Source organism: Corticium candelabrum, chromosome 20 (genome assembly GCF_963422355.1).
Source record: "Corticium candelabrum chromosome 20, ooCorCand1.1, whole genome shotgun sequence".
In the NCBI taxonomy this organism is placed as follows: domain Eukaryota; kingdom Metazoa; phylum Porifera; class Homoscleromorpha; order Homosclerophorida; family Plakinidae; genus Corticium; species Corticium candelabrum.
Window position 1 is genome coordinate 771,819 of NC_085104.1, and position 14,705 is coordinate 786,523.

At 38.9% G+C, this 14,705-nt stretch overlaps 3 protein-coding genes across 3 annotated transcripts; all 3 read right to left on the reverse strand.

Annotated features, from left to right (window-relative positions):
• Window positions 1-9: 9 nt before the first annotated feature.
• Window positions 10-14,692, reverse strand: LOC134196017 (fibrillin-2-like). The gene is made up of 20 exons (XM_062665099.1): window positions 14,204-14,692; window positions 13,889-13,972; window positions 13,730-13,819; window positions 13,102-13,106; window positions 12,373-12,388; window positions 12,275-12,306; window positions 11,750-12,058; window positions 11,365-11,677; window positions 6,662-11,098; window positions 6,347-6,430; window positions 6,040-6,277; window positions 4,950-4,998; window positions 4,575-4,883; window positions 4,190-4,502; window positions 2,532-2,645; window positions 2,356-2,469; window positions 2,187-2,300; window positions 748-2,133; window positions 555-689; window positions 10-485 (listed from the first exon to the last, which is right to left on the reverse strand). Exons 1-20 carry the CDS (start codon window positions 14,583-14,585, stop codon window positions 187-189), a joined length of 8,823 nt encoding a protein of 2,940 aa, XP_062521083.1. The 5' UTR covers window positions 14,586-14,692; the 3' UTR covers window positions 10-186.
• Window positions 4,512-5,065, reverse strand: LOC134195406 (uncharacterized). Its single transcript, XM_062664430.1, has 2 exons — window positions 4,979-5,065; window positions 4,512-4,883 (listed from the first exon to the last, which is right to left on the reverse strand). Exons 1-2 carry the CDS (start codon window positions 5,039-5,041, stop codon window positions 4,560-4,562), a joined length of 387 nt encoding a protein of 128 aa, XP_062520414.1. The 5' UTR covers window positions 5,042-5,065; the 3' UTR covers window positions 4,512-4,559.
• Window positions 11,661-12,240, reverse strand: LOC134195405 (uncharacterized). Its single transcript, XM_062664428.1, has 2 exons — window positions 12,154-12,240; window positions 11,661-12,058 (listed from the first exon to the last, which is right to left on the reverse strand). Exons 1-2 carry the CDS (start codon window positions 12,214-12,216, stop codon window positions 11,735-11,737), a joined length of 387 nt encoding a protein of 128 aa, XP_062520412.1. The 5' UTR covers window positions 12,217-12,240; the 3' UTR covers window positions 11,661-11,734.
• Window positions 14,693-14,705: the final 13 nt, after the last annotated feature.

Genomic DNA, 14,705 nt, shown 5'->3' on the forward strand with positions numbered 1-14,705 from the left:
CCAACCACGGACATTGTCATTGACCCACCCAGGATATTTAGAAGCCATGCAAGCATGAGTCACTAGTTGGACACTGGTATTGGCAAGTATTTGTTGAAATGTGGATAACTTTCTATTTAAAACATTCCTGTTTTGTTCCGTTAATTAGTTGCCTTGCTAACATGAGTCATGATTTCGAGTCAAATTTTACATCTCGGTTGTACTGTTTGATTTGATGTCCCAGTTTGGTTGACTGTCGTCTGGGAAATAGTGTCCAAACGAGAACCGAGGTCGCTGCAGGTTAGGAACCGATGACCTCGTCTCTGGCCACTGTTTGGAGTTGGAGAAACTGTCACTCAGACTGGCTCCTTCTCTAATTAGTGGGGAAGGAGTGGTGGCGGCATTCTTGCGCTTTTGCCTGTTTGGGAGTTTATTTGGCTTGTCAACAGAAGACTGTCCAGTTCGTATCCATATCACAACAATAGTCAGGCAAACAATAACTATCACTTTAACAAACAACACATACTTTTGTTAGTGCATTTAATTTTATATCAAATTGCAAGGAAGCTAGATACCTGAGATCGTTCCGACTGCTATTGCAACGATGCTGCCAGTTTCAAGCTCGCCGGATGACTTGCCAAGGTTTACAACATCTGGACCCTCAGTTGTGTCAATCAAAATCAGATCAATGTTGGATGTCATGTTGTCACCTAGAGATAAACAAACTCGTCTCTATAGACTGTATGTCGACTGAACAGAGTAACAAACTTATATTGTGTTGGCAATCACTGCCTGTAAATAGACTGAGGCAAGTACACTTGTAATTGAGAGAACTGCAGTTGGAAGATAGCTGTTTATGGCATGTCCCGTTATGTACGCAAGGGTTAGGAAAACATGGATCCTTGATCTCACAATGAGAACCGATGAAGTGTTCTGAGCAAGTGCAAGTGTAGTTTCCAACCATGTCTATGCAGGTACCTTCATTAGCACAAGGATTAGATAAGCACGCGTCTAATTCATTATTGCAGTAATCTCCATCATATCCTTCGTCACACCAACAGTCATACCCGTTTATTCTGTCAATGCATTTTCCATTTTTGCAAGGTGACGACGAACACTCACTGATTTCGTGTTCACACTCTGTTCCAGCATACCCAAATGCACATTCACAGTGAAACGTGTTGTTGCCATCAACACAAGTTCCATTATTCCTGCAGACCACACCTTGACACTCATCTATATTAGTACCGCAGTGTTTGCCTGTAAATCCTGATATGCAATGGCACTGATAGCCACTAATGCCATCTACACAAATCCCAGCTTCACACGGCTTCGACAAACATTCATCAATTTCCTGCTCACAACTCAAGCCACTAAATCCGGGCAAACATGAACATGTAAAACTATTAGTCTTGTCGCTGCATGTCCCTCCATGCAAACATGGGTTTGGATTACAGTCATCTACATCTATTTCACAGCGAGATCCTATATATCCTGTCATGCAGCCACAATAAAAACCTCCAATAAGATCATAACACGTTGCTCCTTGTTGGCAAGGATAAGATGAACATTCGTTTATGTTTAGACCGCACTGTACACCTGTGTATCCATCTAAACAACTGCAGCTAAATCCATCAATATGGTCTTGACATGATGCTTTATTGAGACAGGGACTAGATGCACACTCGTCAATGTTTTCACTGCAATATGTCCCATTGAATCCTGGTAGGCACTCACATCTATATCCATTCACTCCGTCAACACAACTGCTGCCTTGTTCACAAACGTGTTTGTTTGTGCAATCGTCCTCATTAGATTCACACATCAATCCAGTATAACCTGGTCTGCAGTTACAGTAGAACGAGTCAATCTGATCTTCACACTTGCCACCATTTTTGCACGGATTTGATGCACACTCGTATACATTAAATTCACAGAATTTCCCTGTAAATCCCTCACTGCAGACACAGTCATATCCATTTACTTTGTCCATGCATATCCCTCCATTTGCACACGATTCCAGGTTGCAATCTTGAATGTCAATTGAGCAATTATATCCGATGTATCCAGCCTTACATTGGCAAGCATAATCATTAACAAAATCCAGACATGTTGCATTGTTCTCGCAGTAACTTAAATGACACTCATTTATCTCTACAAAATCAGTAGAAACAGTAAATTATAAATAAATGAATGCACCGACATACCCATTTCACACGTCATTCCAGTATAACCAAGTGGACATTGACAGGAGAAATATCCTAATCCATCAGTGCAAACACCACAATGCATACACGGGCTGGATTGACATTCATCAATCTCTGAATAAAAAGCAAATACTAAGTAATTAAAACAAACCAAATTCAGACTTCGTACCTGTTTCACACAAGTCTCCAACGTAACCATGAATACAAGAACAATTAAATTGATTGACGTCATCATGACAAGTGCCATTGTTTTGGCATGGGCTAGACAAGCATTCATCAATATCTGAAAAACATTGAATTGCAATATCTAAACTTCCTTAATTAAAATAGAAATTAGCAACTAACTTGTTTCACAATAGTCTCCTTTGTATCCAATGATGCAGTTACACTTAATCTCGCCAAACTCAATTTTGCATGATCCGTTGTTCTGGCACGGCTCACTTGCACATAAAGCTTCAGCTAGCAAATAAAATGAGACAAAAACTCAATATGTGAACATCAATGTAAAGGTTACAAATGTATGAATGCATTTTGTACTACTTATAGCAATTATTGGACCACACCACACCACACTATTCAAACTTAAAGAAGCTACAACGTATTTAATGTCTAGATTGGCCTAAAAACTTAACATAAAAGAACCACAATTAGCGTATGCTGTCCTTCAAACTAAGTCAGCAATAATAAAATCACATCTGAGTCACATCCCAATCAGGATGACTTTCTGGATAATAGTGAAGGTTGAGACGAGGTCTCTGAAGACTGGGTGCCGTCACTCTCTTCTCCGGCCAAATTTGAGCTTCAGACACACTGCCCAAAGATCCCTGACTGTCACGACTGTAAGGAGAACTATTCCTATCAGCATATGGATTGCTATCATATGGTGAAGAACCATAATTTGATCTTCCTTTCTTCTGTGTTCCCTTTCTTTGGCAATCACAAAAACTGCAGCCAGTCTTCAAGAAGACGATGTAAACAATCAACAAGGTGATTACAATGGCTACATCAACAGATACAGAAGTATATTATTTAATTAATTTTATCTTCAATCATGATTATGAGTTAAATACCAGAAGTGACTCCAACACCAATGGCAACATAGTCCGCTTGTTGTAGCCCATTATCTGCAACAGTAACAACCCCACCATTGGCAGGTCCTTCAGTGGCTGTTGTATTCAGCCACAAACTCGTGTTAGTATTAACTGTAGATTTCATCATCACTGTTGTTGTTCTACTAATGGAGCTACTTGTTGACCCCATCATCACTGTTGTTGTTGTTGTTGTCCTTGTTGTTGTTTGTTCCAAAGTTGTTGGTGTCTCTATTTCTAAAAGGAATGAACATATAAAGTGTATACCCTCTGCACGTTTGAGGCCATCACAACAATTTTTAAAGAAGAAAGCGATTGTAGAAAGCATGTAACTATACAAATTAGTCAAAACCAAAATGTAAAACCAACATACGTTAGCTATCAGCTGCTTGATTGGTTGTGCCTAATGCTTTGAAAGGTTAAATTCATATAGAAACCATTTTTGTAAACTAATGTTTCAGTAATTCATTAGTCATGTAAATTAAAAGTTACTAAATTACAAGCTATTCCACAGATAACTTAGTTATACTAAACGTTCTCATTAGGCTTCATTCAATAGACACACAATGTGATCAAAACATAGTGCATGGTCTGATACAACAAACTAGTACACACTGCGCACATATTTCTTGCTTGCAGCAGCTGATTGTTAGATCAGAGTGACAATAATTATTAAGTGAGTCATGCAACGTACTACGTAGCTGGTAGTCTGACAATTAAGATTACTGTGTGTGTGTGTGTGTGTGTGTGTGTGTGTGTGTGTGTGTGTGTGTGTGTGTGTGTGTGTGTGTGTGTGTGTGTGTGTGTGTGTGTGTGTGTGTGTGTGTGTGTGTGTGTGTGTGTGTGTGTGTGTGTGTGTGTGTGTGTGTGTGTGTGTGTGTGTGTGTGTGTGTGTGTGTGTGTGTGTGTACTCACTTGTAATACAATTGCTTTGTGGATTTGTCCATCCTGGAAGACAACTCTTTGTTCCGTTTGATAAACAGTCATAGTGGCCACTGGCATTGTCCACAGGTTCACAGAATATGGAACAATCCTCATTGTAGAAATGATCACTACATCTCACTCGCCACTTCATATCAAGACTTTTTTCTTTACTGAGATCACTCAAACTTACTAGTGAACTAAAATCTCCATAGCTGGTGCTACTATCCTCATACTCAAATGACGCTATAAATGCAGGAGGACTTGTGTAATTGTTGGACACATTAACTTCCAGATTCAATCCACCCTAGCATGATCAACATGTCATTACATTGCAAGGTCATCCTACATTCAACTGAAGATGTCAAAACTCACTTACCGGCCAGGAACCTTTAAAAAACAAAGAAATGGGGTTCCTTACACCATTTCCCAACGTTTGGTTTAATGTAAATGTTATGCTAGAAAGCGATGTAAATAGTGGATCAGTTGCAGTGAGAAGCACTCCAGTTGTCTGACAGGTCAGAAAGAGTTCAGTTGTATTGACAGGTCGATAACACACTTCAAAATAGTTGCCACAGCTCTTCAAGCAAACACCAACAGCAGGGAGACAGCAATCTCCATTGCTTTGTTTTAGATTACCGTCGAAATAAGAGTGGAAGTAAATCTCCACGTTACCGTCAGCAGCTCCCTACGGCAAAAAAAATTAAGTAATGAAAACATCAAATTTTGCATCAGAGCATTACTGGAACGCTACCGATCTAAATCTTACGTTAGCCCACTTACCAAATGTGTCCAACAGAACACTAAAACCAGTGGTAACAGCAACATTGTGAGTAAACCAGTCATGCAACTAGGCGGTGTGCCGTTTGAAAGAGCATCCGCCCCTCAATTCTGAATCTCACACCTTCAGTGGGAGTTGTCTCACATTACCATATTCTACAAACAATCTAACCTCCAATGTCATCAGCGTTTGCCTAGTATAGCCAAGCATATTTGATACCAATCACTCTCTCAACTGATAAGCACATGCACTACAGTCATAGTGATCTCGTGCTTAGATATCTAGATGGCAGAGTAGGGTTGGTTGTTATTTACGCCCATGTAGCCTTGGTGATCACGTGCACAAACATCATCCACACACCCATCCTTCCAAGAAAAAATGCCACACCAACACACAACATAATTTTAGATGCAGGTGTGGTGGTTTGACGCTAAATTTAGTGTGGCTACCTCAATCAAACATTTCCAATCTACGTACAGTGTGGTATTATTAGATTATCAGATTATAAATTCTACTGTGTTTGTATACGTTGGATCGAACTTATAAAGATGAAATACTGTAGATGTAGACATACTAATTAAAGCAATTATACAAACAGAACAAACCTTCCATATTGTCTATGTATAAAAGCATGAAGTTGTGATATGACAAACAAATTAAACTGGTCTTCTAGAGATATAGTATCAAGATGTGTATACATGCAATTTGACCAACAAAAATTGCAAAAGATAGAAAACGGAAAAAGTTGGTTTGTTGTAAAACATGTGTTGACGTAGTAAAGATAATGAACTTATGACTACTTACACACATCTGTTTTCATTCTAAGATACGCAAGCAACACCATAAGCTACCTACTACATATTTAGACGTCCTAACGAATTTCCTACTAAATCTGTTCTCATCTAAAATCAATTATCTGAAGTTCATTTTCAAACCATGTAAAGCTAATGAACAATTTCCAATGCAACATTCAGAATTCCTCTGTGATCTAGTTTAGCACTACGTGTACGTTAGTTATTCCTTTTACAAAGCTATACTTGCAGACAAATGTGACTGAGCTCACAAAGTTGTGACATCCCAGTTTGGACTGGCTTCTGGATAATAGTGAGAAGCAACATTTGACACCTTTCTTGGCCAATAATGAGAACCCAATTTTGCTAAAGGTGGTAGTGTTCGTGTTCTTCGAGTTTCACTTGAATTTTTATGTCGAGTGTTTTGCAGCTCTTCTGCTTTCTTACGACAACATGAATAGCCACACTTGAACATAATTAGAATTCCCACCAATACTCCAATAATTACGGCTATATGAAAATAAATTAAAGAGCATAGTTGCAATCAATTGTAATTGCTATCATTTCATCCACACATACCACATGAAGATCCTACAGTTATAGCTGCAATCATTGCAGTCTGTTGATTGCTACTGCTAATAGCAACGCTACCCTCGTCTATATCTGAAATACAGACAATCACATGTGTTGGACATTGGAGCTGAATAGTAGCCATACCTGTACCACCAATACATATACACAAGAAGGTCATTATCAAGATAAACACTCACACATACATCATATGCAACAGACAAACATGCTAGGCACACAACACAGAAGTAGACGATCATGCAAGCAGAGAAAAATGTATGCATACAGTAATACAACATCGTTAAGTTCACTGATTGTAAGTACCTTCATATTCACATTGTTGTCCAACAAATCCTTTCGTGCAAATGCAAAAGTACTCTTTCAAGTCCTCAGACTTTACACAAGGTGACTCATTTAGACAGGGATTTGACCAACAAGGATCGCTGATCTCACAGTGCAAACCAGAATATCCAACAAGACAAGAACAATTGAAAGCATTCACGTAATCAGTGCAAGTTCCTTCGTTCATGCAAGGTTCAGAGTAACATTCATCAATTTCTTTGTCACAATGTTTTCCAAAATAGCCATCAGTACATTCACAATAAAAATCATCTACTTTGTCAATGCAATTGCTGCCATCAGCACACGGTGATGATGCACATTCACTGATTTCATGTTCACAATTTCTTCCAGCAAATCCCTTTGCGCAGTCACATGTGTAGATGTCAATACCATCCATGCATGTTCCTCTATTAGAACAAAGAACATTATCACAATCGTCCAAATTTGTCTCACACTGGAGACCAGAATATCCTGCTTGGCACATGCAGGTGTATCCATCCACTTCGTCTTTACACACTCCATTCTTGCATGGTTCATGTTCACACTCGTCAACATCATCTTCACAATATCTTCCAGTATATCCAGACGTGCAGTTGCAATAGAAATCAGCCAAACCACCTACACATGTGCCACCATGAATGCACATCACTCCGATGCATTCATCAGTCTCTAGATCACAGTTTTGTCCAGTGTAGCCTTCAGGACAATTGCAAGTGTACCCATTGGGATGATCAGAACAGTTTCCACCATGACCACAAGGATTCGATAAGCATTCATCAACATCACTCTCACAGTATATTCCAGTAATGCCAGCTGGACAAAAACATCTGTATTCATTATTTAAATCAATACATGATCCGTTATTCTGACAGGGATCAGAATCACACTCATTTATGTTTATCTGGCAATTACTTCCTGTAAAACCAGCTGAGCAGTTACATACATACCCTTGTAACCTTTCTTCACATGTCCCATTATTTGAGCATGGATTGGACACACATGGATTAACCTGCATGTGACAGTGCTTGCCTGTATAACCAAAAGCACAAACGCACTGATATCCATTTTCCATGTCAACACAGTGACCTCCATTTGCACAAGGTGATGATGCACATTCACTGATCTCTAAATTACATAAACATCCTGCAAATCCAGCAGAACAGTCACATAAAAATGAGTTTATGCCATCATGACAAGTTCCATTGTTTAAACACGAAACGTTCACGCAGTCATCAATATCACTTTCACACTGCTTGCCTGTGTATCCATACTGGCAACCACATGAGTAGCCATTCAATGCATCAATACATATGCCATCATTTTGACAGGGAAGTGAAGCGCATTCATCAATTTCCTTTTCACACAGCAAGCCTTCATAACCACGTAAACATTCACAAGAGAGAGAGTTGACCATGTCTTTACATGTTCCTCCATTAACACAACGATTAACTGCACATTCGTCTATGTCTGTTTCACATGCTTTACCCGTGAATCCAGTACTGCAATTGCAAGTATAATCATCAACATCATCCAAGCAAGTAGCTCCATTCTGACAAGGATTAGATTGACACTCGTCAATGTTACTTTCACAGTGTGTCCCATTGTAACCATTAGAACAGCTACACATGTATGCACCTACCTTGTCAAGACATGACCCACCATGCAGGCATGGTTTGGAGCTGCAGTCGTCTACATTGACTTCACAGTGGTGCCCGGTGAATCCATCAGCACAATCGCAACGATAGCTACCAACATCATCATGGCAACTCCCATTATTCATGCATATAATACCAGCACATTCATCAACATCAGACTCACACTTGTGTCCGGTATAGCCATTAGCACACTCACAATAAAAGCCATTAACATAGTCGATACACCTGCCGAAATAAAGACATGGCTCTGATAAACACTCGTCTATCTCATTGTCACACTCTGTGCCATTAAATCCATCATCACAATCACAGTAGTAGTAATTGATCATATCATGGCAAGTACCATGTTGACATGGATTTGAACAACAATCATCAATGTTTATCTCACAGTTAGAACCCGTGTATCCTAATGCACAAACACAAATGTGGCTACCAACATTGTCTTGACATGTACCATTATTCACACATGGCAGAGAAAGACACTCGTTGATCTCAGTCTGGCAAACATTTCCTGTATATCCCACATCGCAGTCACACATAAAATCATTGATCTGGTCTATGCATTGTCCATGAATGCACGATTGCAAAGTACATTCACTTATTTCATATTGACACTCTCTCCCAGCAAATCCCGACATGCAGTAGCATTCATATGAGTTTACTCGATCATGACACGTGCCTCCATTGTAACATGTAACGTTTAAACAATCGTCTAAATCTGATTCACACAGCGACCCACTATATCCAAGCAAGCAAGCACAACTAAAGTTGGCAACTGCATCCAAACAAATGCCACCATTGAAACAAGGATTCTTATCGCATTCGTTGATTTCTATGCCACAAACAAAACCTGTAAATCCGGCTGCACAAGAACAATGAAATCCATTGATCATATCAGTACACAATCCTTCATTCACACACGGTTGCGAATCGCATTCATCAATATCAGTTTGGCAGTTGTCACCCGTATATCCAGATGAACACGAACATCTGTAACCATTCACAGAATCATTGCACAAGCCTCCATTATCACATGGGTTAGATAAACACTCGTTGATATCCATTGAACAATCGCTCTTTGCGTATCCAAAAGAACAAACACAACTGTATCCATCTACATCATCTTGGCATGACCCATCATTTAAACAAGGACTTGATCTACATTCATCAATGTTCGTCTCACAGTGTTCACCTGTAAACCCGGCCACACAGTTACAGTGATAGCTGTTGATTTCGTCAATGCAACTGGCGTTATTCAAACAGCGTCCTCCTGCACAGTCATCAATATTTGTTTCACAGTTGTTGCCTGTGTAGCCTGGCATACAACGACACATGTAGCTGTTAATACCATCAAGACATGTCCCTCCATGATGACAAGGCTGAGACACACATTCGTCATTATTAGTTTCACAATGAGCTCCACTAAATCCAATGCCACACTCACAAACATATGAATTCTGTTCGTCTTGACATGTACCTCCATTTTGACATGGATCAGACATACATTCATTTACAGGTGTTGCACAGTCATAACCAGTAAATCCTTCTACACACTGGCAGTAATAACCGTTAACAATATCTGAGCAGTTTCCTCCATTTAGGCATGGAGATGACGTGCACTCGTTAAACTCTGATTCACAGTGTTCTCCAGTGTAGCCACTAAAGCAGTCACATTGGTAACTGTTGACTCTATCTATGCAGGTTCCATTAACACAAGGTGATGATGCACATTCACTGATCTCTAAATTACAAAAACGTCCTGCAAATCCAGCAGAACAATTACATAAAAATGAGTCGACTTCATCGACACAGGTTCCGTAGTTTTTGCAAACAATGCCATCACAATTATCAATATTAATTTGACATAACCTTCCTGTGTAACCTGGAAGGCAATGGCAGGTGTAGTTTGCAACTGCATCAACACACACTGCTGTGTTTTGACAAGGATTAGACAAACATTCATTGATTTCATGTTCACATCGATCACCATCATAGCCATCAGCACACTGACATTCATATGAATTAACACGATCAACACACGTTGCTTTGTTGCAACAAATGTTTGGTATACAATCATCAATGTCTGACTCACAGTTTTGTCCAGTAAAGCCAGGTTTACAGTAACATTCATAGCCATTTGCTACATTACTACAATTGCCATAAATACAAGGAGATGATGCACAATCATCAAGTGTAATATTGCATTGTGGACCGTAAAATCCATCAGCACAATCACATTTGTAACCATCCACCTCGTCTAAACAGTAAGATCCATTAGAGCATGGTGATGAAGAACATTCACTGATTTCATGTTCACAATATTTGCCAGCATATCCATCAGCACATTGACATTCAAAATAGTTGACATGATCTTTACAATCGCCACCATTCATACACTCCACACTTGGGCAATTGTCTATATCGCTTTCACAGTGTATACCAGTATACGCATTCCAACAGGCACAAGTGTACTTTCCAACATCATTCAGACACACACCACCATTGAGGCATGGGTCTGAAATACACTCGTTTGTTTCACTTTCACATACAACACCCTCAAATCCATCCATGCAGAAACACTCAAATCCATTAATAGTATCACTACAAGTGCTTCCATGTCTGCATGGATTTGATATACATTCGTCAACTTCTGTCTCACAATTGACTCCAGTGTATCCAGACTGACAACTGCAGTTGTAGCTGTCAAATAAATTAGAACATATTCCTCCATGGTAACAAGGATCTGACATGCACTCATCAATGTCTATAATTACGTACAAGCACAAACAATCAGCAATTGCACAACATAAAGTGTCACTGCATTCAACAGTAAATTTAATTAAATTATAATTAGATCTAACAATTTTTTGAAAAATTGCACAATGTAAATATAATAGTCGTAACCTGTCTGATAACGAAAGTTCATTGTTCCGAATAAACAAGTCAAGTATCCATATGTCCTGTTCTTCATGCATGTGCATGAGCTTGCAGTACTTGCAATTGCCATGAGCAATTCGTGTGTATACTCACCTGTAGTACAATTGCTTTGTGGATTTGTCCATCCTGGAAGACAACTCTTTGTTCCGTTTGATAAACAGTCATAGTGGCCACTGGCATTGTCCACAGGTTCACAGAATATGGAACAATCCTCATTGTAGAAATGATCACTACATCTCACTCGCCACTTCATATCAAGACTTTTTTCTTTACTGAGATCACTCAAACTTACTAGTGAACTAAAATCTCCATAGCTGGTGCTACTATCCTCATACTCAAATGACGCTATAAATACAGGAGGACTTGTGTAATTGTTGGACACATTAACTTCCAGATTCAATCCACCCTAGCATGATCAACATGTCATTACATTGCAAGGTCATCCTACATTCAACTGAAGATGTCAAAACTCACTTACCGGCCAGGAACCTTTAAAAAACAAAGAAATGGGGTTCCTTACACCATTTCCCAACGTTTGGTTTAATGTAAATGTTATGCTAGAAAGCGATGTAAATAGTGGATCAGTTGCAGTGAGAAGCACTCCAGTTGTCTGACAGGTCAGAAAGAGTTCAGTTGTATTGACAGGTCGATAACACACTTCAAAATAGTTGCCACAGCTCTTCAAGCAAACACCAACAGCAGGGAGACAGCAATCTCCATTGCTTTGTTTTAGATTACCGTCGAAATAAGAGTGGAAGTAAATCTCCACGTTACCGTCAGCAGCTCCCTACGGCAAAAAAAATTAAGTAATGAAAACATCAAATTTTGCATCAGAGCATTACTGGAACGCTACCGATCTAAATCTTACGTTAGCCCACTTACCAAATGTGTCCAACAGAACACTAAAACCAGTGGTAACAGCAACATTGTGAGTAAACCAGTCATGCAACTAGGCGGTGTGCCGTTTGAAAGAGCATCCGCCCCTCAATTCTGAATCTCACACCTTCAGTGGGAGTTGTCTCACATTACCATATTCTACAAACAATCAAACCTCCACTAAATGTCATTTAGTCTATTAGCATCTATTTTCTTCATACAAACTTTCACAAGCCATTAGCTACCAAACATAAATAACACAACACACTTAGGGCATTCACATAACACCTATTACATCTACTAATACGTCAGCAAGGTTACAAGCACAACCAAGTTATTTCTTGCTTGTTGCCCATGTAGAATGTAAGGCTGCAATTTCAAAAGTGGAAGGGGAGTGCACGTGTTGCTGCTTCACATGACCTGTCCCATACAATAAATTACATATTACATGGGTATGTGGTGTTTCAATTATCTCGTTGATAATCCGGTGAGTCAATAAATGCCCTAGCTAGACACCAGCTACCCATGTAATAACTAATACATGTCATCAGCGTTGCCTAATAGCCACACCTCTTTGATACCAATCACTTTCTCAACTGGAAAGCACTACAGTCATAGTGACCTTGAGCTTAAATATATAGATAGTAAAGTAGGTTGGTTGTTTACGCCCATACAGCCTTGGTGATCACATGCACAAACATCATCCACACACCTATCCTTCCAAGAAAAAATGTCACACCAACACAACATAATTTTAGATGCAGGTGAGGTGGTTTGACAGTAAATTTAATGTGGCTAGACTCAATCAATCATTTGCAATCTACATGCAGTGTGGTATTTTAGATTATTAGAATATGAATTCTACTGTGTTTGTATACGTTGGATCGAAGAGATGAAATACTGTAAATGTGGATGTGCTAATTAATTAAAACTCAACTATACAAAAGAACAAACCTTTCCTACACATAACCACAATTGTTATGTATAACAGCACAAAGTTGTGATATTATAGACAAATTAAAATGGTCTTTTAAAGATATAGTATCAACATGTGTATGTATACTGTGGAATTTAGCTAGCCAATATTGCTAAAGGCAGATAAACAAACTCTGGTTTGTTGTCTAAACATGTGCTGACTATTGCATAAAGATCATCAACTTATGACTCTACTTATTTAATACACAAATTTGTTTCATTCAAGTTGCAAAAGCAACACCATAAACTACTACATATTTAGACATCCTATCAACTTTCCTACTAAATCTGTTCTTAACTAAAATCAATTATCTGAAGTTCATTTTCAAACCATGTAAAGCTAATGAAGCATTTCCAATGTATCATTTAGAATTCCTCTGTAATCTAGTTCAACTCTACGTGTACGTTAGTTAATCCATATTATAAAGCTACTTTGCAAACAAATTTGACTGAGCTCACAAAGTTGTGACATCCCAGTTTGGACTCGCATCTGGATAATAGTAAGAAGCAACATTTGACACCTTTCTTGGCCAATAATGAGAACCCAATTTTGCTAAAGGTGGTAGTGTTCGTGTTCTTCGAGTTTCACTTGAATTTCTATGTCAACTGTATTGCTGCTCTTCTTCTTTCTTACGACAACATGAATAGCCACACTTGAACATGATTAGAATTCCCACCAATACTCCAATAATTACGACTACATGAAAATAAATTAAAGAGCATAGTTGCAATCAATTGTAATTGCTATCATTTCATCCACACATACCACATGAAGATCCTACAGTTATAGTTGCAATCATTGCAGTCTGTTGATTGCTACTGCTAATAGCAACGCTACCCTCGTCTATATCTGAAACACAGACAATCACATGTGTTGGACATTGGAGCTGAATAGTAGCCATACCTGTACCACCAATACATATACACAAGAAGGTCATTATCGAGATAAACACTCACACATATATCATAGGCAACAGACAAAAACGCTAGGCACACAACACAGAAGTAGACGATCATGCAAGCAGAGAGAAATATATGTATACAGTAATACAACATCGTTAAGTTCACTGATTGTAAGTACCTTCATATTCACGTTGTTGTCCAACAAATCCTTTCATGCACTTGCAAAAGTACTCTTTCAAGTCCTCAGACTTTACACAAGGTGACTCGTTTAGACAGGGATTTGACCAACAAGGATCGCTGATCTCACAGTGCAAACCAGAATATCCAACAAGACAAGAACGATTGAAAGCATTCACGCAATCATTGCAAGTTCCTTCATTCATGCAAGGTTCAGAGTAACATTCATCAATTTCTTCGTCACAATGTTTTCCAAAATAGCCATCAGCACATTCACAATAAAAATCATCTACTTTGTCAATGCAATTGCTACCATCAGCACATGGTGATGATGCACATTCACTGATTTCATGTTCACAATTTCTTCCAGTAAATCCTTTCATGCAATCACATGTATAAGTAGAACATCATCACAATCGTCCAAATTTGTCTCACACTGGAGACCAGAATGTCCTGCTTGGCACATGCAGATGTATCCATCCACTTCGTCTTTGCACACTCCA

What these genes read in the sequence shown, in the direction of transcription:
- LOC134195406 (XM_062664430.1), bottom strand. Translation starts at nt 5,041, where the DNA reads ATGACTGGTTTACTCACAATGTTGCTGTTACCACTGGTTTTAGTGTTC. An exon ending in TGTTCTGTTGGACACATTTG is followed by an intron (nt 4,884 to 4,978) that starts GTAAGTGGGCTA and finishes TTTTTGCCGTAG; the next exon opens with GGAGCTGCTGACGGTAACGT.
- LOC134195405 (XM_062664428.1), bottom strand. Translation starts at nt 12,216, where the DNA reads ATGACTGGTTTACTCACAATGTTGCTGTTACCACTGGTTTTAGTGTTC. An exon ending in TGTTCTGTTGGACACATTTG is followed by an intron (nt 12,059 to 12,153) that starts GTAAGTGGGCTA and finishes TTTTTGCCGTAG; the next exon opens with GGAGCTGCTGACGGTAACGT.
- LOC134196017 (XM_062665099.1), bottom strand. Translation starts at nt 14,585, where the DNA reads ATGAAAGGATTTACTGGAAGAAATTGTGAACATGAAATCAGTGAATGT. An exon ending in AACTGTAGGATCTTCATGTG is followed by an intron (nt 13,820 to 13,888) that starts GTATGTGTGGAT and finishes ATTTTCATGTAG; the next exon opens with TCGTAATTATTGGAGTATTG. An exon ending in AACTGGGATGTCACAACTTT is followed by an intron (nt 4,999 to 6,039) that starts GTGAGCTCAGTC and finishes CACTGGTTTTAG; the next exon opens with TGTTCTGTTGGACACATTTG.